At 42.4% G+C, this 23,569-nt stretch overlaps 1 protein-coding gene and 1 long non-coding RNA gene across 4 annotated transcripts in view; one reads left to right on the forward strand and one right to left on the reverse strand.

Moving 5' to 3' along the window:
• The window catches only part of LOC121580601 (tetratricopeptide repeat protein 19, mitochondrial), a 36,648-nt gene that overhangs the window by 5,276 nt on the left and 7,803 nt on the right, over positions 1-23,569 (reverse strand). Inside the window, exons 1-7 of one of the 3 annotated variants that reach the window (XM_041895571.2) lie at positions 3,334-3,702; positions 2,998-3,089; positions 2,609-2,719; positions 2,191-2,229; positions 1,400-1,456; positions 968-1,029; positions 465-559 (exon numbers count right to left, since the gene is read on the reverse strand). In XM_041895571.2, the coding sequence (XP_041751505.1) occupies positions 465-559; positions 968-1,029; positions 1,400-1,456; positions 2,191-2,229; positions 2,609-2,719; positions 2,998-3,089; positions 3,334-3,616 (739 nt within the window). In that variant the 5' untranslated portion in view covers positions 3,617-3,702. Of the gene's footprint in view, positions 1-464; positions 560-967; positions 1,030-1,399; positions 1,457-2,190; positions 2,230-2,608; positions 2,720-2,997; positions 3,090-3,333; positions 3,703-23,569 lie in introns of those variants that run through there. The other 2 variants (XM_041895573.2, XM_041895572.2) reach the window with 2 other exon arrangements.
• LOC121580602 lies at positions 4,030-4,907 on the forward strand. Its single transcript, XR_006003104.1, has 2 exons — positions 4,030-4,121; positions 4,481-4,907. It is a non-coding gene; the product is annotated as an uncharacterized LOC121580602 (long non-coding RNA).

The following is a 23,569-nucleotide window of genomic DNA, read 5'->3' on the forward strand; positions in this document are numbered from 1 at the left end:
TTCATTTCTTTCTGCATCTTATAAATAAAAATACATTTTTCTTAGCATTAAAGATGTGAGTTGCTTTGCGGGTCAGACCAAGATCATGCCGTTTTGAGTCAAATGTCATCCTAGATTTGTGATAATGATGTGAGCTACAGGCAAATTTGAGTCAAGTGATATGCATTTTTAGTAGACAGCGTTGTGCCCTACACACACACACACACACAAGCAGTGTTGGATAGGATATAGAGGAGGATCCTGATTAGGGCTGTGATATTTTTTCAATGGCAAAAATGTAAAACACTAAGCAGACCAAACTCTTTGGTCCTTTAAAAACCTACTGTATGTAATATATTGTGATATAGCTTGGAAAATAAATACATGTGACTGGATGACAACATAATGATTTTGTCACCCAGAATCACACACACAATCTTATGCTATTACAGCTAAAACTATTTGAAGGTTTGGTCGTTAGATACCTGATTGCTCCTCAGCAGGAAGTTCCTTGAATTTCTCCAACTTGGCTTCAAGGGATTCAATGCAAAACTTGAAACCAGTCTCTGCCAAGTCATTCCTGAGAAGAAAGAAAAAAAGGGTTAGAGTTTGTAAATGGTATGTAGAACCTGAGGGTGGTTTGGGAAATGTAGTCCTATAATACAGGACTACAACCAAATGCAGGAAAAAAAACATTCTCAACTGAAAACCTTGGGTTTGGCTAGAGATCCTCTTTAAATGGTGTATGCTGAATACTCTTCATCAACTAAGCTGGCTGGCTCCTATCAGAAACGTATCTGCATTTTATTAAATGATGCATCAAAGGGAATTTGATGCAACGGTGTCTCCTACTTTAAATGATGTCCATTATTTAAGAGGTAAAGACCACTAGAACTAATTTGGTTGCTTTAAACCGTGAAGCTGATTCAATTGCGCCAACGTCCATTGAAACCCACATGAAGACATCCACTTTTTGAAGTCCACTTACTTATTCTGGCCGGCATATATGGTAGCGAGCTTCAAGGACATCTCAATAACCCCATTGTCATCCTTTGAACCGGAGAGAGAGAAAAAGACTGAAGTAGCAATATAGCATTGAGTGTCTGGACAACGACGCACCACAACAATTCACTGCCAATGGTTTTGGAATAGACGGAGCTGAGCCCAAGACTATTTATTCCAGACAGTCCTTCTTTCGTCAGATGGATGGTCAAATTACAGATTGTCCTGTTCATTTCAAAATCAGAAAGCTGCTACAATAGGCACGTCACAACAATTATATTCCTCTACTATTAATAAAATAATCTATGCTATGTAACAGACGCTTTTATCCAAAGCGACTTACAGTAATGCGTGCGTACATTTTAATATATTTACCCACGCTATTAACTCCTTACTTAGACACACGACCAACCCTCACCTGTGGTGTTCCTCCGGACAACATGAAACTCATGGATGCTTTGAACAGTTTCTCTGCCTGGGGGAGAAGAGCACAGGGGTCACTGGATGTCGGCAAAACAGCTCAAAACATTAAAAAAGGTACAATCTATCAAATTAACCTCTGCTCAATGGTCATTTCAATGAATGATGTACCACTGATTCTTGAAGAATATACTTATGAATGCCTCATGAGCTTAGTACAACTGAATGGTTTCAAAAGGTAGACTCCGCAATATGACATCATCTTCACCTCCAGTTTACAGACATCAACAAAAATGGGATTTAGAAATAATAATAATAATAATAATAATAATAAGCCATTTAGCAGACGCTTTTATCCAAAGCGACTTACAGTCATGCGTGCATACATTTTTGTGTATGGGTGGTCCCGGGGTTCGAACCCACTACCTTGGCGTTACAAGCGCCGTGCTCTACCAGCTGAGCTACAGAGGACCACACTTGACAAAATGACCATACTTCCCCTATTGGTTCTTCTCCTTTGAAGAATACACACATTAGGAAGCGCCAATAGTGGCAGTCCTCCCTGCAGATTTGAACTTTGTTCATGTTCTGGATTTCGATAAGCAGGAAGCCACCCCGCAGTGAGTGACATTGTCATATTGCTGAGTGTACCATTAAAAATAAATCCCAAAAGTGGGCCAGCAGGTGGGGTGGGGGGGGTTCACTGAAGAGTGGAGAAAGAGTGGAGAAAGAGTGGAGAAAGAGTGGAGAAAGAGTGGAGAAAGAGTGGAGACCTCTGCTATTACTCACATTATCCAGCTGACCTTGGACATAGGCAAGGTTCGCCATCTGTAGAGACCGGGGAAAATAAAACAACAATAATGATGTACGTATGAGTTTCTATGCCAACTGTGGCATTACATTCAAAATGCTTACAACAATTCCTGAGTAAGCACATTACACCTTACTCCATCAAAGTGTATTGAATGATATCTCAAAACTATCGTTATCGCAACATGGATCGATGTGTGTTCAATATCACTATTGCAAGAGGCTGCGATACTTAAATTCTCTCTGTAATGCACAGCAAAAGCCATGACCAATCACATGTCAAATAAGTCCAGTCAATCACTTGTTCGCACAAGTTCACTGTGTTGGCTAATAACACTGGGTTTGAAGCACATTTCAACAAGTTAAAAACCTCCTGTTAAAAAGTCAAGGCTTTTACCAAACTGTAGGTGTAGATGATAGCTTGTGTATTGTGAGTCTGGTGGGCCAGTGCGATGGCCTGGTGGAGGAATCCATTGGCTCCATGCAACTGCCCCCGCATCATACTGAGCTTTAACAACACACACCAATGTTACTCAGACATAAAATGTAAAGACATAGGACACTTAGTCAAAACATAATGTCTAGGACAGATATGTCAAACAGTTGGGTCTGAATTGATACAATTAAAATGCTGTTAAATTGATATGACATGACACTTAGATTCACAACATTGCATATCATCTCATGGCAAATACAGTTGCATGGTACTGTCCTTCTCTTGTTTAGATTAAGATTCTAGGTAGAAACTGTACTGAGGAGTTGCCAGCATCAATGACAATTAGCTACCTTGGCTCTCTTCAAAAGTAAAATAATCTCATCTTCTTTCTTCTGGGCCTCAGTTCTGGTGTCCTCCTCAGCTTTGCTGAAGAGAGAGAACGCTACGAATGAGAGGGGGGAATGTATATCACAGAACATTTAGGTCACTCAATGACTCAAATGACCTGTTATGAACGTTAACCACGTTCTTGTAATGACATGTTGAAGTACTCATAATTATGCAAATCATATGCACATCAATGTAAAACATTATCGATGATAGTCTCTTGGTAGCAATTTCATGTACTGACAATGACACCCACTAGGGAAGATTATTTTAACATATCTAACATGACAATTACTTACCAATTACACTCCACATTGCATAAGTCCAGTTACTAGTAGCACGGCTGTTTTCATCCCCATTGCTTTCACAGCTGCGGAATAGCTGTGACCTTCGGTGCACAGTAGCATGTACAGCATTCGATTGAGAACTCGCCATTTTCAGACATTGCAATGATTGTGTCCTCGCATGAACTCGAACACCTAAAGACAGGTTGCGGGAGCCCTCTGACATACATTGTGTTATTTGATTCCTATTAGCAAAGAACGCACGAGTGACAGCGGGTAGCGCCATTTTTAAATACATTACAATTCAGTCGGAAGTCTTGGTGGAAAACCAAAATGCGTCACTTCCTGTATTCAAAGTAAAAAGCGTTCAACATAAAAGTGAATTTGTACATAACAATAATTTTATTAATATTTTCGAATAAATCAATGTTTTTGATTATTTTATATTTTGAAGGCCAATACAAAAAACTTGTTCCGGAAGTGATTCTCTGCGCCCGCGGTCAACACGACTACCTTCAATGGATTTGTTTATGAGCGTCTGAAGTGTACCTAACATTTTCTCAAAATGTCTAAAGTACAGCAGTTGAATGTGTTTATCACCGAGCGATTAACAGCAGCAGCTGTTGAATTATTTGGGACAGTGGGAAAGAAGGTAGCAGAGGAGCACTAGAAACGATTAACAACAGTGGCTGGTGAGATTTTCAGGGCAGTGGAAAAGACGATAGCAGAGTACCAGGATGAAATCTCCAGTTCAAAGATGGAGAACGAACGTCTAGGGGGAATTCTTCTGAAGTTGGGAGCAGGTTTGTACCGAAGAAAAAATGCATTATAAGTTAAACAACCTAGTTGTTCTTCTAAGCTAGCTGGTAGCTACCCTCGGAAGCCCAGCTACCCACAAGGCTTTTGCCGCGTTCAAAATAACTGGGAACTCGGATCTGGGAAATCTCCAAATCGATTTGAACGGTCATCCAACTTGGAATTCCAACTCGGGCCTCTTTCTAGAGCGCCGAGCTGAAAATCAATGACGTCATGATTTCACCTCGTATTTTTTCGACTTCCCAGTTGTTTTGAACGGGCCATTTGTCTCTCGCGGGGGACTTTCTGGGAATGGCTGTGTCCGGTTTTTCGCTGCAGCAGTAATGACTGCTGTTGTACACTACAGGTGCATCAAATCTCTTACTATGACAATGGTGTCATAGTAATATAGCCCGCGTTCACGGTGCTGTTTTCCTCACGCAGCCCACCCGCCCTTCTCCCGAACGTCGACGCAACAGCTGCTAGTCGGAGGCAAGACGCTGTTTCAGCATCAAGCCAGCTGCATGCCTACTCCCTATCGCTACTTATTTATATATATATATTGTGTATATATATTGCATTGGATGCCATGTTCATTTGGAAAAGTACTGTAAAATATTGTGTGTGCAAAATATATCAGATAACGAGGGCAGTCCTGGGGGGGGAGCATGTGGGTCTGGGCAGATGAGATCATTGTTTGGGTGTGTCTGTAAGTTTGTTTTCAGAGTGTAATTTTATTTTACATTTTTAAAAATGAATATTATATTAAAAAATAAAGTTCAACATTCACCTTTTGCTACCATTTCTGTCAAGTCTTCGCATGCAATTTGATACATACATTGGATAAATCCAACATATGCACCATATAGAACACAGAACACACTGCTTCTGCAACGCAATGCTGAAAGGCAAGTGCAGCGTTCCTTTGGAATTGAATGTACTTCTGGTGTACCAAAACGCAACGACACTGTCGGTGTGATCGAGGCTTAAGAGTAACTCTGGAAGTGTAGTTTCGTCGGATGGAGGCACCGATAGCTGTGTGGATCTGTAACTGCTACAGTAAGTGTATCTTTGTTATTTGAAGGATTCTTTCTCGCTGATGAAAGATAAGGGAGATATGTTTCGAAAGCCATATCGCAAGCAATGATTGCTGACGTTTCTAAACTTTAAAACACATCGTCGGGATTGTAGTTCATATGAGCCAGTCGTGGGCGAAGCTAATCCCTGAAAACTGTAGGGAGAAGGCAGAATGCCGCCTAGAGACATGACACTTAATTACCAACATAGCTGGATCTTTAATTTATTTTTGCACTACACAAACATTTATGAGAACAGTCAGCCCTCAAATACTAGCTAGCTAACGTGAGCTAGCAGAGATTTTAGCCAGCCAGGTTGTATTGAAAGCAATTGAAATATTGCAGATAGATTGTAACTTCCATCAATGTAATTGTCTGCATCACTTCCAATCCTCCATATGTTTTTTTTTCTCGCAAATATATATATATATATATGTATATACAGTGAGGGAAAAAGTATTTGATCCCCTGCTGATTTTGTACGTTTGCCCACTGACAAAGAAATGATCATTCTATAATTTTAATGGTAGGTTTATTTTAACAGTGAGAGACAGAATAACAACAACAAAATTCAGAAAAATGCATGTCAAAAATGTTATAAATTGATTTGCATTTTAATGAGGGAAATAAGTATTTGACCCCCTCTCAATCAGAAAGATTTCTGGCTCCCAGGTGTCTTTTATACAGGTAAAGAGCTGAGATTAGGAGCACACTCTTAAAGGGAGTGCTCCTAATCTCAGCTTGTTACCTGTATAAAAGACACCTGTCCACAGAAGCAATCAATCAATCAGATTCCAAACTCTCCACCATGGCCAAGACCAAAGAGCTCTCCAAGGATGTCAAGGACAAGATTATAGACCTACACAAGGCTGGAATGGGCTACAAGACCATCGCCAAGCAGCTTGGTGAGAAGGTGACAACAGTTGGTGCGATTATTCGCAAATGGAAGAAACACAAAATAACTGTCAATCTCCCTCTGTCTGGGGCTCCATGCAAGATCTCACCTCGTGGAGTTGCAGTGATCATGAGAACGGTGAGGAATCAGCCCAGAACTACACGTGAGGATCTAGTCAATGATCTCAAGGCAGCTGGGACCATAGTCACCAAGAAAACAATTGGTAACACACTATGCCATGAAGGACTGAAATCCTGCAGCGCACGCAAGGTCCCCCTGCTCAAGAAAGCACATATACAGGGCCGTCTGAAGTTTGCCAATGAACATCTGAATAATTCAGAGGAGAACTGGGTGAAAGTGTTGTGGTCAGATGAGACCAAAATGGAGCTCTTTGGCATAATAATAATAATAATAATATGCCATTTAGCAGACGCTTTTATCCAAAGCGACTTACAGTCATGCGTGCATACATTTTTTTTTGTGTATGGGTGGTCCCGGGGATCGAACCCACTACCTTGGCGTTACAAGCGCCGTGCTCTACCAGCTGAGCTACAGAGGACCGCTTCAACTCAACTCGCCGTGTTTGGAGGAGGAGGAATGCTGCCTATGACCCCAAGAACACCATCCCCACCGTCAAACATGGAGGTGGAAACATTATGCTTTGGGGGTGTTTTTCTGCTAAGGGGACAGGACAACTTCACCGCATCAAATGGACGATGGACGGGGCCATGTACCGTCAAATCTTGGGTGAGAACCTCCTTCCCTCAGCCAGGGCATTGAAAATGGGTAGTGGATGGGTATTCCAGCATGACAATGACCCAAAACACACGGCCAAGGCAACAAAGGAGTGGCTCAAGAAGAAGCACAATAAGGTCCTGGAGTGGCCTAGCCAGTCTCCAGACCTTAATCCCATAGAAAATCTGTGGAGGGAGCTGAAGGTTCGAGTTGCCAAACATCAGCCTTGAAACCTTAATGACTTGGAGAAGATCTGCAAAGAGGAGTGGAACATAATCCCTCCTGAGATGTGTGCAAACCTGGTGGCCAACTACAAGAAACGTCTGACCTCTGTGATTGCCAACAAGGGTTTTACCACCAAGTACTAAGTCATGTTTTGCAGCGGGGTCAAATACTTATTTCCCTCATTAAAATGCAAATCAATTCATAACATTTTTGACATGCGTTTTTCTGGATTTTTTTGTTGTTATTCTGTCTCTCACTGTTCAAATAAACCTACCATTTAAAATTATAGACTGATCATGTCTTTGTCAGTGGGCAAACGTACAAAAATCAGCAGGGGATCAAATACTTTTTTCCCCTCACTGTAGCAGGTTTAGAAGAACTTACGCAGCAGGTTAGGATAATTAATGTAGCAGGTTAGGATAATTAGGTTACGGTTAGAAAAAGGGATAGGGTTAGCTAAAATGCAACAACAACAACAACAAATCTGTAAAAAAAAAAAAAACATCAGAATTGGTCTGCCTGTATGAACGCAGCCCTAGTAGTCTAGGATTAGTCGTACTAGTAATAGTAGTAGACAGAGTCTGTGTTTAGACGTTAAAGGCCCAGTTCGGTCACAAACGTGATTTTTCTGTGTTTAATATATATTTCCACACAATGAGGTTGGAATAAATATTGTGAAAATGATTATAATGCCCATTTAGTGTAAGAGCTATTTGGAAAGCTATTTGCTCTTTGCTAAGAAGCACATTTTGTTTGTTTTCAATTAAAAATGGTAAATAATAATCACAGTAAGGTATTTAATTGCTACCCAGAAATGATTTGATATTGAAATATAAACAGCTGCATTGGACCTTTTTAAAGTAAATTTAACTTTCTCCCTCGTTTGACTGCATGGCATTCTTGGTGGTTTGCACGGGCCTTTAATCTCAGCAGGGCATAGAGTCATGTGAATGTGTTTGTTTCAATCTCTTCAGACCCCCTGCAGCCAACTCTCCCTGAAGAGGAGGTTCCCCCTGAGCGGCAGCACTGTGAGCAGGAGGGGAGCCCCAGTCTGGGGCAGGAGGACCCAGAGCCCACAGCAGCACTGTGAGCAGGAGGGGAGCCCCAGTCTGGGGCAGGAGGACCCAGAGCCCACAGCAGCACTGTGAGCAGGAGGGGAGCCCCAGTCTGGGGCAGGAGGACCCAGAGCCCACAGCAGCACTGTGAGCAGGAGGGGAGCCCCAGTCTGGGGCAGGAGGACCCAGAGCCCACAGCAGCACTGTGAGCAGGAGGGGGAGCCCCAGCCTGGGGCAGGAGGGACCCAGAGCCCACAGCAGCACTGTGAGCAGGAGGGGAGCCCCAGTCTGGGGCAGGAGGACCCAGAGCCCACAGCAGCACTGTGAGCAGGAGGGGAGCCCCAGTCTGGGGCAGGAGGACCCAGAGCCCACAGCAGCACTGTGAGCAGGAGGGGAGCCCCAGTCTGGGGCAGGAGGACCCAAAGCCCACACCGATTACAGAGGAACAGGAGCTCAGGACCATTCAGGAGGAAGAGCAGCACTGTGAGCAGGAGGGGAGCCCCAGTCTGGTGCAGGAGGACCCAGAGCCCACACCGATTACAGAGGAACAGGAGCTCAGGACCATTCAGGAGGAAGAGCAGTTCCAAAGATGCGAATCTGGTACCACAGAGGTTGTAGAGTTCATCTTTACCTCTCCCTGTGTGGAAAGTGAATGTGATCAGGACAGCAACATGGACTCTCTACCCACCAACCCAACTGAAGTGATCAAAACAGAACCTGATGGAGAGGACTACAGAGTATCAGAACTGACCCGTGACTCTCCGCTTCTCTCTGCAGTAAATCCAGACTGTTCTGCAGTAAAGAGTGAAATCATTGTAACTCTTGATGTGGAGGAGAGTGAAGAACTACTATTAAGATTAAAGACACTGGCAAAGAAAGGACAAAGTTCTTATATCTGCACAAAGGCTAAGACAACCAGTGAGCTGAAAGCACCATTGAGGACTCACACAGGGAAGAAGCTTCACATGTGTTGTGTGTGCAGTATGGGCTTTATCAGAGCAATACATTTAAAAAAACACCAGAAATTTCACAGAGAGGAGAAATCATTCAGGTGTTCCGTGTGCAGTAAATGTTTTAAACTATCAAGCCTTCTAATAAGACATCAGAGAATTCACCCAAGGGAGAAGGCGCACACACAAGGGAGAAAGCTTATCATTGCCAAATATGTTGCAAAGCCTTTGACTGTAATTACAAACTAGACAGGCATATGAGGAGTCACACAGGGGAGAAACCGTTCAGTTGTCCCGTGTGCAATAAATCTTTCTCAGTTCCAATAAAAATTCATATAAAAAGATATCACACTGAGGAGAAACCATTCCAGTGCAAAGAATGTGGCAAATCCTTTATTGCCGAGAGACACCTGGCCGTTCATCCGAAGATTCACACAAGGGAAAAACCACACAAGTGTCCTGTGTGCAGTGAATCCTTTATTAGCATTAGCAGTTTGGATAAGCATCAGAGAATGCACACAGAGAAACCATATCAGTGTAAAGAATGTGGCAAATCTTTCAGATGTATGAGATTGCTGGTCGTTCATATGAAGTATCACACGGAGAAATCACACAAATGTCCTGTGTGCAGTAAATGCTTTTTCAGGGTAAGCGATTTCAAAAGTCATCTGAGAATTCACACAGGGGAGAAACCATCCATGTAAAGAATGTGGCAAATCCTTCAGAGTGCGTAACCTATTGGTCAGTCATATGAAGAATCACACAGGGGAAAAACCATATTGCTGCAATGAATGTGGCAAACGCTTCAGAGAAAAACCCAGTCTAACAGGGCATATAAGGATTCACACAGGGTAGAAATCATTTAAATGCCCTATATGTGAGAAATCCTTTATGTATTCTAATGTTCTAAAACGCCACCAGTTAACTCACTCTAAAGAGAATACCTATTGCTGCCATGAATGTGGCAAATGCTTCAAAACCAAGAAGTACCTGGACAGTCATATGATGACTCACACAGGAAAGAAACCAACAGGAAAGAAACCATATTGCTGCAATGAATGTGGCAAGTGCTACAAAGTAAAGCAACGTCTAACCACGCATATGATGACTCACACAGGGGAGAAACCTTTTTGCTGCCATGAACGTGGCAAATGCTTCAACAGCAAGGGATACCTGGATGCCCATATGAGGACTCACAAAGGAAAGAAATCACATTGCTGTAGTGATTGTGGCAAATGCTACCATGAAAAGTCAGGACTCAGATGTGTGACCTGCGTGTGGAAAACGCTTTGTAGCAGCTTCTGATCTAAATCACCACATTTTTGCAACATCTGTGGCAAATGCTTTACTCAGATGGGATCCCTCAGAAAGCACATGGACACCACGAGAGCAGCACCATGAGCTTTCTGAGGGATCCCATCTAATGTAGTGGCCAAAAAGAAGAATGAACACCTATCGAGTTGATGGGCAGCAAGTAGCATAAAACACTTATGTAAACAACGCTTGGTGTAAAAGCTATTCCCAAAATAGAAAAAGGTGTGTAAACAGTGCTCTGGAGAGCACTTACCAATCCACTACAATTTGTCAGTTAGAATTATATCTTCAAGGTTTCTCCCCTGTGTGACTCTTCACATGCCTGTCTAGTTTGTAATTACAGTCGAAGGCTTTGCAACATATGTGGCAATGATAAGCTTTCTCCCTTGTGTGTGCGCCTTCTCCCTTGTGTGAACAACCTCAGGATTTGGGATTGTGGGAGGAGGTAGGGAAGTGGGTTCATATGGTCCACAAAAACATGGATTTCACTTATTTATATTGTCTATGCATTGCCCATTTGTAACTTTTCTCAAAATGCGCCCGTTTACATTTCAGTCATTTCAGCTTTATGTTGGTATCAATAAAAACATGTAAAACCCACATTGCTGTTGTTTCTATCGCAAAGCAAGTCATTGTCCCTATGATGGAATGTCACTCAGGACATCTGAAGCACTGAGCTCTCTCTCTCCATATTTTTGTCATCCTATTTTCTATCTGCACTTAAAGGATATTTGTTGCGGGATTTTTCTGTAAATATGTGAATGTAAATGTGTTTAAATGGGAGTCCGTTTGAAATTCTCCCAGTGACTAGGGCCTTTTTCCGCAATTAAATTTGCTCAACTCGTGCGTTCTCTCTCTGTCCTCTCGCCTCCTTTAACAAAAGGTTAAAGGTAATCAAGGAGAGTGAATGTGGATGAAAATGCGCTTGTATGAAATGGGGTGGATCCCAAAAATAAATCTGTAAAGTGATTCGAACAAATTTAGTTAGTTGTGCACGACATTTTATAGATAAAAGGATAAGTAGCATGCTGATCTCCTCTGACAATACAACAGCTAATTCAAAGATATCAAAACTCCAAAAGGAGGACCGTCTTCCGTATGCCTACTAACGAATTGACACACTCATCGATCGGTTTCCAGGACGGACTTTTGCCCAAACGAGAAAAGGCCCAGGATCTGGTCTCAATGATGGACTCTCTTTTGGTATAGAGCAGGGGTACTCAACTACTATTTGAGAAGGTCCAGTGACACAAATGTCCTAGGTGGCAAAGGTCCGGATGGATATCGTCCTTTATCGGCGCTGTGGTACAGCGTAGTAACAAACACAGTCATCTATGACTTAGGAAACATGTTGTTATATAAAATATACATTAAATGAGACTAAGAATTTGAATGAATTACAACTTTCGAATGTAAACAGGTGCAACATTGCATCAACGTAGCTGAAGAACAAAAGTGGTTGCATAATTGTCTATGCAAAATGTGCACTGTGAACCATTGTACATGGGCCTTGAATATATATATATATATATCTTTTTTTTAATAGGAGAGTTGAACAAAAATAATAATCTTGAATGCACAGAACGTCACTGTGGGCCATGCAATAGTCACGTATATGTCCCTCTGGGCCTTGCCCTGTATTAATGAGAGAAATTACACTTTCTGTCTCCTGCCAATGCTTTGAACTTTGGCAAAAATGGTGTGAGAGCATCTCTGAGACACTGGTGCAGGTGTTCATTGGTGAAGCTGGTGCGGTATTTGTTTTTTAATAAAGTTCATTGTAGAGAAGGCTGATTCACAGCTGTATGTGGATCCAAACATGGTCAGGATGTCTAGCGCCAATTTCTTGAGAACAGGGACATCAGCTGCAGGCACCATCTTTCCCCAGAAAGTGACAGCGTTACAATCACCAGCCTGCTCCTTCAAAGACACATTTTCTTGCAGCTCGATCAACTCCATTAGCAGTGATGCAACATCTACCCATCTGAAGATCTGTTTTGCTTCTTCTGACAACTTTGTCACATTTGTGACCAAGAAGGGGTTCTGGATGAGCAGCAGCAGTTCTCTTCCAACAGTGAAGTCATCAAAGCGAGCCTTGAAGTTCTCCATCAGCTTCTGGATGAAATCAACCTGGTTGGGAACATCTTTACCTCCCTGCGTTTGCACCAGGAGATTGGGGAAGTTCTCCCTGGAGATCATTTCAGACAAGCCCGGACTGCTGTTATCATAACACACACTGTGTTGTCCCGTCCCTGCAGCTTAACATTCAGTTGATTAAGGTGTGATGTCATGTCTGTCGAAAATGCAACTGTTTCCATCTTCTCCTCATCTTCCAAAAACAGAAAACTGAGTTGCCTTGTCACTCTTTTGCTCTGATAAGAAAGCTTTGATTTCCTCCTGAATGGTCCAAAAGTGTTCCAAAACCCCTGCCTTTGCTGAGCCATCTGACATTGTTGTGCAGTAGTAAGTCATCAAAACATGGCACTGGCCTCTGTCAGAATGTCTCGTAGCAGACGGTGTTGAAGGGATGATGTTGCTCTCAAAAAGTTGATCAGTTTCATCATTGTTGTAATGACGCCAGAATACTCTTTTCCCAGACTGATGGATGATGCAGCGGTAAGATGTCAGGTCAAGGTGGTCCTCTTTCAAACGTGCAGCCAGTCCCCTCCCTCTTCCTATCATGGGCTGGAGCTCCATCTGTCCTATCATGGGCTGGAGCTCCATCTGTCCTATCATGGGCTGGAGCTCCATCTGTCCTATCATGGCTGGAGCTCCATCTGTCCTATCATGGCTGGAGCTCCATCTGTCCTATCATGGGCTGGAGCTCCATCTGTCCTATCATGGGCTGGAGCTCCATCTGTGGTGATGGAGACCACTGACTTCAGATCTATCCCCCTTTTTGTCAGCATCCCTTTGATGGCCTCATGGATATCCTCTCCCTGTGTTTATGCTTCTAGATTTGTTAAGCCCAACAGCTCCTCACAGAATTCCTTCTTTGTTTCATTATAAAATCTGACAAACACCAGAAGCTGGGCATTATCAGTGTTATCTGTTGATTCATCCACAGCTAATGAAATGCATGGTGCATTCTGAATGGCCTCATCAAGTTGTTCTCGCTTTGGATAAAAGCGTCTGCTAAATGGCATATTATTATTATTATATTATTAAGTTAAATCTTAAGCTAATATTTCAGTTCTCCTCATTGCTGTGGAATCTGACAGTGGGATGGATCTGTTTGATCTTTTCCCTGAGCTCATATTTTTGTTTACCTTCAAGCAAGGTGTCAGCAACTTCACGCATGCATACTTTTGCCATCTCAGCGTCTGAAAATGTTTTTTTGTGTTTTCCCAAAACCCATGCTATCCTCAGTGAACACTCCATTGCACGTTGTTGGGCTGTCAGGGAATTGACAAGGACTTTGGTGGACCTCTCATATCGGGATTTGAGTTGGTTAATCTTGTTTGTTCTCACCTCTGTGTTCAGGGAAATACGTCTGATCTAATTTACTATACCTGGTGTCATAATGGCGCTTAACATTGGCACTTTTCACAAGAGCTACGGACTCACTGCATATCAGGCACATTGGTTTTGTGATAGTTGCAGGGAGAATGAATAAATACTGTTCCGTCCTTTCGTCTTTGAATATACGGTTTCAGAGTCAACTTTTTTTTTAGGAACAAGCCATTTTAACAAAGATACTAGTAACTAAGCTCCTTCTATCTGTGATATTTACAGTTGAACCGCGGTCAAATCTTTCTGTTTCTTTCTGCCTGCTTGTCCCAAGGTTCCGCGGAGGATATTTGGATTAATGTGATTGGGTAAGACGCGGTTTCTTGTATTTGCATATAACCACGCGATTGGATTAGACAGGGCACTAGTAGAGGTGTGCGTTGCTTCGAGAGAGAGAGAGAGAGAGCGTGAGAAATAGAGTTTGCTGAGTTAAAGAGGCCGCTGCGCCCGGTGGATTTTTAAAAAGCTGTCTAAAAATAATGTATTGACTTTTATATAACACAATGCGATGTTGTCTGGTCCGGATTTACCCTTCTCTGGGTACGGACCCGGACCGCGGTCCGCCAGTTGAGTTTGGCTGGTCTAGAGGAACTACCTTATAGGCTTGAATAAAATACAAAATAGTAGTTAACAAGATGGAGATCACATAGGTTATTTTAAATGTGTGCATTTCGGAAGTGGCTAGTTTGCATCAACTACCTTCACTAAAAACACTGCCAAGGTTTTGCCTGCAAACTTTGGGTTCGAATCGCAACATTCTGCCATGTCTGCCTTGTGATTTGTTGGGAGAGTTGTTTGTGTCGCAATGTTCTGAACCTGACCCGTCCTGTCCATGATGCCTATTTTGCCATGTCATTTATTTTTCTGTGTGGACTGGAGTGTGGACAAGAGACAGGGAAGGTCTCTAGACCAGGCGTGTATTCATTAGTCAGATTCCTACTAATGAATACTTAGACCGGGGGTGGGCAAACCTCTTGGCTCAAGGGCCACATTGAGTTTTTGAAACCAAGTGAAGGGCCACATACAATATGCGTGACAAAACATGTGAAGTCTTTATTCATTTTCACATTGACACGTAACTACTAGTGTACTGTAGGTGTACATATGCTTGCAGAACAATTCTACCCTTGTACCATCTCTACCCTTGTTTTTTGTGAACACATTTTTCACAAAATTGATATAATTTATAACATCACAGACACAGTCAAACACACACACACACACATATCCTGCATCTCTACCCTTGTAAAGTACAATCAAACTTACAGTCACAATATGCTAACTTAAAAATAGATATATATATTATAAAACTATTCTAAAGTTTGAGTGAAACATATGGTAAGAGCATCCGTTTCATTTGGAATGGTCTGTTTTTGAAAGCATATTAAGGACAATTAACATCTCCATTGTGAGCCATACATTACAGTCATCCAGTCACCTCAGCCCAAATCTGACTGATTAGTTATTACCTGTATCCAAGTGCATTGCTGGATCATTCTCACTGCATAACCATCACCATGAAAAAGCATAATCCTTGCTTACCCCAGTCACGGTTATTTGAGTCTTAATGTGAACAATGGGTCTAGTCACCTCTCTTGGCAAGGGCATCAAAGTCTAGTGTCATCTTTGATGTAGAAATTCTCAGAACAGCTGACAAGTGGTCATTTGTTAAATTTGACCTGTGACGGGATTTGTTGTAATTCATGACTGAGAGCGTTTGTTCACACACATATGTGGACCCGAATAAAACAAGCATCCTTTGGATGTGGTTTTTAATGTTTGGAAACTTTGTTTCATTCAGTGAGCCATAGAACTGGTCTATTGTTGCTGTTTTGTACTTCTCCTTCAAAGCACTGTCACATTGGATGTCGAGCTCCAATTGCGTGTCTGGTGCTGCTTTCTCACTGTCGAAAGACAGGGGGCATGATACAATCTCCAGCTCAGTCTCAATCTTGGTGAAGTCTGAGAAGCGGTGGGAAAACTCAGCATGCAGGTCGATCAAAGTGCTACTGTATGTCTCAGTGCGCCTCTGCGATGTGGGCGCGTTCAGTGCGGCCAGTGTCGGAAAATGAGCGAGAGACCAACTGCTCATTTGTCTGGAGAACAACATAAGTTTGGCCTTGAATGCTTTCACGTTGGAATACAGTTCATGCACAAAAACACAATTTTCCTGCAGTTTCACATTTAGATCGTTCAGATGCCCCAATATGTCCACACCGAAAGCAAAGTCGCCCAGCCAGTCTGTGTCTTTCAACTCAGAGAAGTCGTCAGCTTTACCGACCGTATCAAGGAACATACCTATCTCCCCTCTCAGTTCCCACACACAGCGAAATACTTTTCCCAGGCTTAGCCAGCGCACATTTGAATGGTACAACAAGTCCTGGTGCTCTGCCTCTGTGTCATTGAGCAGCTGAATGAACTGACAGTGGTTAAGCCCCCTTGCCCGTATAAAGTTGACAAGTTTTACAACCACTTTTACAACATTTTCCAGCTTTAACACACTTTTACACAGGGCTTCCTGATGAATAATACAGTGAAGAAATATCAATTCCTCCTTAGGGCTTTCTTCTTTTACTTTGTCTTGTAATCTTTTTAGTAGGCCAATGTTTTTACCGTTTAGATTAGGTGATCCATCTGTTGTGACGTTTGTCAGTTTGCTCCACGGTAGATTAATTTTTTCCAAGCAGGCAGACACCCTTGTCATATAAGTCAGAGCCCCTGGTTGTTCCCATCGTTGATTCCATCGCAAGAAGTTCCTCTGTTATTTCAAAGTTCTCATTTATTTCTCTGACAAACATGTAAAGTTGAGCGGTGTCTCTGATGTCAGCACTCTCATCCAGTGCTATAGAAAAAAGATCGAAGCCATTTGCTTTTTTCTTCAACTCGGAGATTAGCTCCTCACCTATCACTTCCACACGCCTGGTGATGGTTCTGCGCGATAAGCTAATTTTCTCGAATTGGCTTTTACTCTCAGGACAAAGTATACCAGCAGTCTCCACCATACACTCTTTCACAAACTCCCCTTCAGCAAAAGGCTTGCTATGCTTTGCGATTTTATGTGCTACTACGTAGCTTGCCTTAGTTACGGAGTCTTGAGTAGAGCACCGGTTAGTAAATGTATTTTTGTTGGGCTTTTAAGTTTGTGGCAAGTTTTGAGGCCTTCTTTGCCTAGCGTAGTTAGCATGCTTGCTTGAAAAATGATGATTGAGATTATAGTCCTTAAAAACGGCAACACTTTCTTGGCATATCAGACATACAGCCTTATGTCCAATATTAGTAAAAAAGTATTTTGCTGTCCATTCTTCTTTAAACATACGACGTTCAGAGTCCACTTTTCTCATTTTCTCAGCACTCATTTTTCACGTCAAAAGTCGTCAAGCAATGAAATGGCTATGATGACTGAGCGCATTCTGAATCTGACTGTAGGCCCAAATACAGAGCGAGCTGCTAGGCTACAACGCCATCTATTGGAGGTTGTATATACAGTGGGGAAAAAAGTATTTAGTCAGCCACCAATTGTGCAAGTTCTCCCACTTAAAAATATGAGAGAGGCCTGTAATTTTCGTCATAGGTACACGTCAACTATGACAGACAAAATGAGAAAAAAAATCCAGAAAATCACATTGTAGGATTTTTAATGAATTTATTAGCAAATTATGGTGGAAAATAAGTATTTGGTCACCTACAAACAAGCAAGATTTCTGGCTCTCACAGACCTGTAACTTCTTCTTTAAGAGGCTCTTCTGTCCTCCACTCGTTACCTGTATTAATGGCACCTGTTTGAACTTGTTATCAGTATAAAAGACACCTGTCCACAACCTCAAACAGTCACACTCCAAACTCCACTATGGCCAAGACCAAAGAGCTGGGAAGAGCTGCACCAGGCTGGGAAGACTGAATCTGCAATAGGTAGGCAGCTTGGTTTGAAGAAATCAAATGTGGGAGCAATTATTAGGAAATGGAAGACATACAAGACCACTGATAATCTCCCTCGATCTGGGGCTCCACGCAAGATCTCACCCCGTGGGGTCAAAATGATCAGAAGAACGGTGAGCAAAAATCCCAGAACCACACGGGGGGACCTAGTGAATGACCTGCAGAGAGCTGGGATCAAAGTAACAAAGCCTACCATCAGTAACACACTACGCCGCCAGGGACTCAAATCCTGCAGTGCCAGACGTGTCCCCCTGCTTAAGCTAGTACATGTCCAGGCCCGTCTGAAGATTGCTAGAGTGCATTTGGATGATCATTTTGTCTGTCATAGTTGACGTGTACCTGTGATGAAAATTACAGGCCTCTCTCATCTTTTTAAGTGGGAGAACTTGCACAATTGGTGGCTGACTAAATACTTTTTTTCCCCACTGTATATCATGGAATGAGTAATGTTAGGCCAAAAATCGTAACCCGAATATAATCATATTTAATACATTTTAAAAATGGCTCACGGGCCGGATTGAAGTGCCCGGCGGGCCAGATATGGCCCGTGGGCTGTACTTTGCCCCCCCCCCCCTTGGGTTAGAGCTTTAGGCCAGTAACCGAAAGGTCACTGGTTTGAATACCAAAGCTAACAAGGTGAAAAGTCGGTCAACGTGCCCTTGAGCAAGGCACTTAACCCTAATTTGCTCCAGGGGTGCTGTACTACTATGACCCTGTAACACAACACATTTCACTGCACCTATCCGGTGTGTGACAATAAACATAGAATTTGTAGCAAGCCTCACTCTCCATTGACGTGCATTGGATTTGAACACTGTACTGTATAATATACTCTAGGAGTGTGTGTGTGGATTTCTTCAGATATAGTTTTTATATATATTGGTCCAGAAAATTATTAAGATTTGAACATGTTTAAGATCTGAGAAAGAGAAATGCTGTAAAATTACTCTAGGGTGTGTATGAGAGAGAGGATTTCTTTAGATATTGTTTTTGTTTATATGTATACAGTGCATTCGGAAAGTATTCAGACCCCTTCCCTTTTTCCACATTTTGTTATGTTACAGCGTGGTCACTCTGATAGAGCTCCAGAGTTCCTCTGTGGAGATGGGAGAACCTTCCAGAAGGACAACCATCTCTGCAGCACTCCACCAATCAGGCCTTTATGGTAGAGTGGCCAGACGGAAGCCCCTCCTCAGTAAAAGGCACATGACAGCCCGCCTGGAGTTTGCCAAAAGACACCTAAAGGACTCTCAGACCATGACAACAAGATTCTCTGGTCTGATGAAACCAAGATTGAACTCTTTGGCCTGAATGCCAAGCGTCATATCTGGAGGAAACCTGGCACCATCCCTATGGTGAAGCATGGTGGTGGCAGCATCATGCTGTCATGATTGAGGGAAAGATGAACGGAGCAAAGTACAGAGAGATACTTGATGAAAACCTGCTGCAGAGCGCTCAGGACCTCAGACTGGGGCGAAGGTTCACCTTCCAACAGGACAATGACCTTAAGCACACAGCCAAGACAACACAGGAGTGGCTTCGGGACAAGTCTCTGAATGTCCTTGAGTCGCCCAGCCAGAGCCCGGACTTGAACCCGATCTAACATCTCTGGAGAGACCTGAAAATAGCTGTGCAGCGACGCTCACCATCCAACCTGACAGAGCTTGAGTGGATCTGCAGAGAAGAATGGGAGAAACTGCCCAAATACAGGTGTGCCAAGCTTGTAGCATCATACCCAAGAAGACTCAAGGCTGTAATCGCTGCCAAAGGTGCTTCAACAAAGTACTGAGTAAAGGGTCTGAATACTTATGTAAATGTGATATTTCCGTTTTTTATTTGTAATAAATGTGCATTATGGGGTATTGTGTGTAGATTGATGAGGGGGAAAAACAATTTAATCCATTTTAGAATAAGGCTGTAACGTAACAAAATGTGGAAAAAGGGAAGGGGTCTGAATACTTTCCGAATGCACTGTATACACTATGTATACATAACATTAAGAACACCTGCTCTTTCCATGACATACAGTACCAGTCAAAAGTTTGGACACATCTACTCATTCAAGGATTTTTCTTTATTTTTACTATTTTCTACATTGTAGAATAATAGTGAAGACATCACAACTATGAAATAACACATATGGAATCATGTAGTAACCAAAAAGGTGTTTAAATATATTTTAAATGTGAGATTCTTCAATATAGCCACCCTTTGCCTTGATGACAGCTTTGTACACTCTTGGCATTCTCTCAACCAGCTTCACCTGGAATGCTTTTCCAAAAGTCTTGAAGAAGTTCCCATATATGCTGAGCACTTGTTGGCTGCTTTTCCTTCACTCTGCAGTCCAACTCATCCCAAACCATCTCAATTGGGTTGAGGTCGGGTGATTGTGGAGGCCAGGTCATCTGATGCAGCAATCCATCACTCTCCTTCTTCATCAAATAAGCCTTACACAGCCTGGAGGTGTGGTGGGTCATTGTCCTGTTGAAAAACAAATGATAGTCCCACTAAGCGCAAACCAGATGGGATGGCATATCGCTGCAGAAAGCTGCGGTAGCCATGCTGGTTAAGTGTGCCTTGAATTCTAAACAAATCACAGACAGTGTCACCAGCAAAGCACCCCCACACCATCACGCCTCCTTCTCCATGCTTCACAGTGGGAACCACAAATGTGGAGATCATCCGTTCACCTACTCTGATTCTCACAAAGACACGCCGGTTGTAACCAAAAATCTCAAATTTGGACTCTTCAGACCAAAGTACAGATTTTAACAGGTCTAATGTCCATTGCTCGTGTTTCTTGGCCCAAGCAAGTCGCTTCTTCTTATTGGTGTCCTTTAGTAGTGGTTTCTTTGCAGCAATTCGACCATGGGGCGGCAGGTAGTTTAGTGGTTAAGAGCGTTGTGCCAGTAACCGAAAGGTCGCTGGTTCTAATCCCCAAGCCAACTAGGTGAAAAATCTGTCGATGTGCCCTTGAGCAAGGCACTTAACCCTAATTGCTCCTGTAAGTCGCTCTGGATAAGAGCGTCTGCTAAATAATGTAAAAAAATAAAATAAAATGAAGGCCTGATTCACGTAGTCTCTTCTGAACAGTTGAGATGTGTCTGTTACTTTAACTCTGTGAAGCATTTATTTGGGCTGCAATCTGAGGTGCAGTTAACTCGAATGAACTTATCTTCTGCAGCAGAGGTAACTCTGGGTCTTCCTTTCCTGTGGTGGTCGACATGAGAGCCAGTTTCATCATAGCGCTTGATGGTTTTTGCGACTGCACTTTAAGAAACGTTCAAAGTTCTTGCATTTTCCGGATTGACTGACCTTCATGTCTTAAAGTAATGATGGACTGTCGTTTCTCTTTGCTTATTTGAGCTGTTCTTGCCATAGTATGGACTTGGTCTTTTACCAAATAGGGCTATCTTCTGTATACCACCCCTACCTTGTCACAACACAACTGATTGGCTCAAACGCATTAAGAAGGAAAGAAATTCCACAAATTAACTTTTAGCAAGGCACACCTGTTAATTGAAATGCATTCCAGGTGACTACCTCATGAAGCTGGTTGAGAGAATGCCAAGAGTGTGCAAAGCTGTCATCAAGGCAAAGGGTGGCTACTTTGAAGAATCTCAAATTTAAAATATATTTTGATTTGTTTAACCACTTTTTTAGTTACTACATGATTCCATATGTGTTATTTCATAGTTTTGATGTCTTCACAATGTAGAAAATGTTAAAAATAAAGAAAAACCCTTGAATGAGTAGGTGTGTCCAAACTTTTGACTGGTACTGTAGATGAAAGCTATGATCCCTTATTGATGTCACTTGTTAAATCCACTATAATCAGTGTAGATGATGGTGAGGAGAAAGGTTAAAGAAGGATCTTTAAGCCTTGAGACAATTGAGACATGGATTGTGTATGTGTGCCATTCAGAGGGTGAATGGGAAAGACAAAGATTTAAGTGCCTTTGAACAGGGTATGGTAGTAGGTGGCAGGCGCACCGGTTTGTGTCAAGAACTGCAATGTTGCTGGGGTTTTCACGCTCAACAGTTTTCCGTGTGTATCAGGAATGGTCCACATCCAGCCAACTTGACACAACTGTGGGAAGCATTGGAGTCAACATGGGCCCAGCATCCCTGTGGAACGCTTTCGAAACCTTGTAGAGTCCATGCAACAAAGAATTGAGGCTGTTCTGAGGGCAAAAGTGGGGTGGGGGGGGATCTGTACTTTACTATTTATATCGTTTACAACTTTTACTTCACAACATTCCTAAAGAAAATAATGTGCTTTTTACTCCGTACATTTTCCCTGACACCCAAAAGTACTTGTTACATTTTGAAGGCTTAGCAGGACAGGAAAATGGTCCAATTCACGCACTTATCAAGAGAACATCCCTGGTCATCCCTACTGCCTCTGATCTGGCGGACTCACTAAACACACATGCTTCGTTTGTAAATGATGTCTGAGTGTTTTAATCCGTAAATTTAAAAAAAGAAAAGAAAATGGTGCCGTCTGGTTTGCTTAATATAAGGAATGTCGGAGCTAGAAACACAAGCATTTCGCTACAACGGCAGTAACATCTGCTAAACACGTGTATGTGACCAATAAAATTTGATTTGAATTTCAAATGATTTATACTTTAACTTTTGATATTTAAGTATATTTTCGCAATTACATTTACTTTTGATACTGAAGTATTTAAAACCAAATACTTATAGACTTTTACTCAAGTAGTATTTTACTGGTGACTTTTACTTGAGTCATATTCTGTTAAGGTATCTTAACTTTTACTCAAGTATGACAATTGAGTATTTTTTCCACCACTGGAAAATGTTGTTGTTTTTTCTAGTTTTTTGAGGGGTTTCTTGTCAGCATTGTACAGCAACCCATCGTCAATATCCTTTACAATCTGCATAAGTAGCCAATACGCATTTTGAATGTAAACAAATATACGTTTTGTCACCCCTCCATTTTGTTATAAGAGAAGCATAGAGCTGGGTTCACTTCTAGATGTGACATAATTAAGAATGTTATGATAGAAAGCTTATGCCTGTTGGTGTTGCTGTTTAGATAAGACATGTAAAGGATGTAGGAAGCTTTATGGTTTATGTTGCCAGCAGCATACCACCCTGCATCCCACTGCTGGCTTGTCTTTCATACCACCCTGCATCCCACCGCCGGCTTGTCTTTCATCCCACCCTGCATCCCACCGCTGGCTTGTCTTTCATACCACCCTGCATCCCACCGCTGGCTTGTCTTTCATACCACCCTGCATCCCACCGCAGGCTTGTCTTTCATACCACCCTGCATCCCACTGCTGGCTTGTCTTTGAAGCTAAGCAGGGTTGGTCCTGGATGGGAGACCAGATGTGTCTGGAAGTGGTGGTGGTGTTGGAGGGCCAGTAGGAGGCACTCTTTCCTTTGGTCTAAAAATTATATCCCAATGCCCCAGGGCAGTGATTAGGGACATTGCCATGTGTAGGGTGCCGTCTTTTGGATGGGACGTTAAACGGGTGTCCTGACTCTCTGTGGTCACTAAAGATCCCATGGCACTTATCGTAAGAGTAGGGGTGTTAACCCTGGTGTCCTGGCTAAATTCCCAATCTGACCATCATGGCCATCTAATCATCCCCAGGTTTCAATTATCTCATTCCTCTCCCCTGTAACTATTCCCCAGGTCGATGCTGTAAATGAGAATGTGTTCTCAGCCAACTTTTAAAATAAGGGTTAAAAATAAAATATTGTGTTTCATAATGCTCATGTGTTACT

The sequence above is a fragment of the Coregonus clupeaformis genome, chromosome 14 (assembly GCF_020615455.1).
Source record: "Coregonus clupeaformis isolate EN_2021a chromosome 14, ASM2061545v1, whole genome shotgun sequence".
Taxonomy (NCBI): Eukaryota; Metazoa; Chordata; class Actinopteri; order Salmoniformes; family Salmonidae; genus Coregonus; species Coregonus clupeaformis.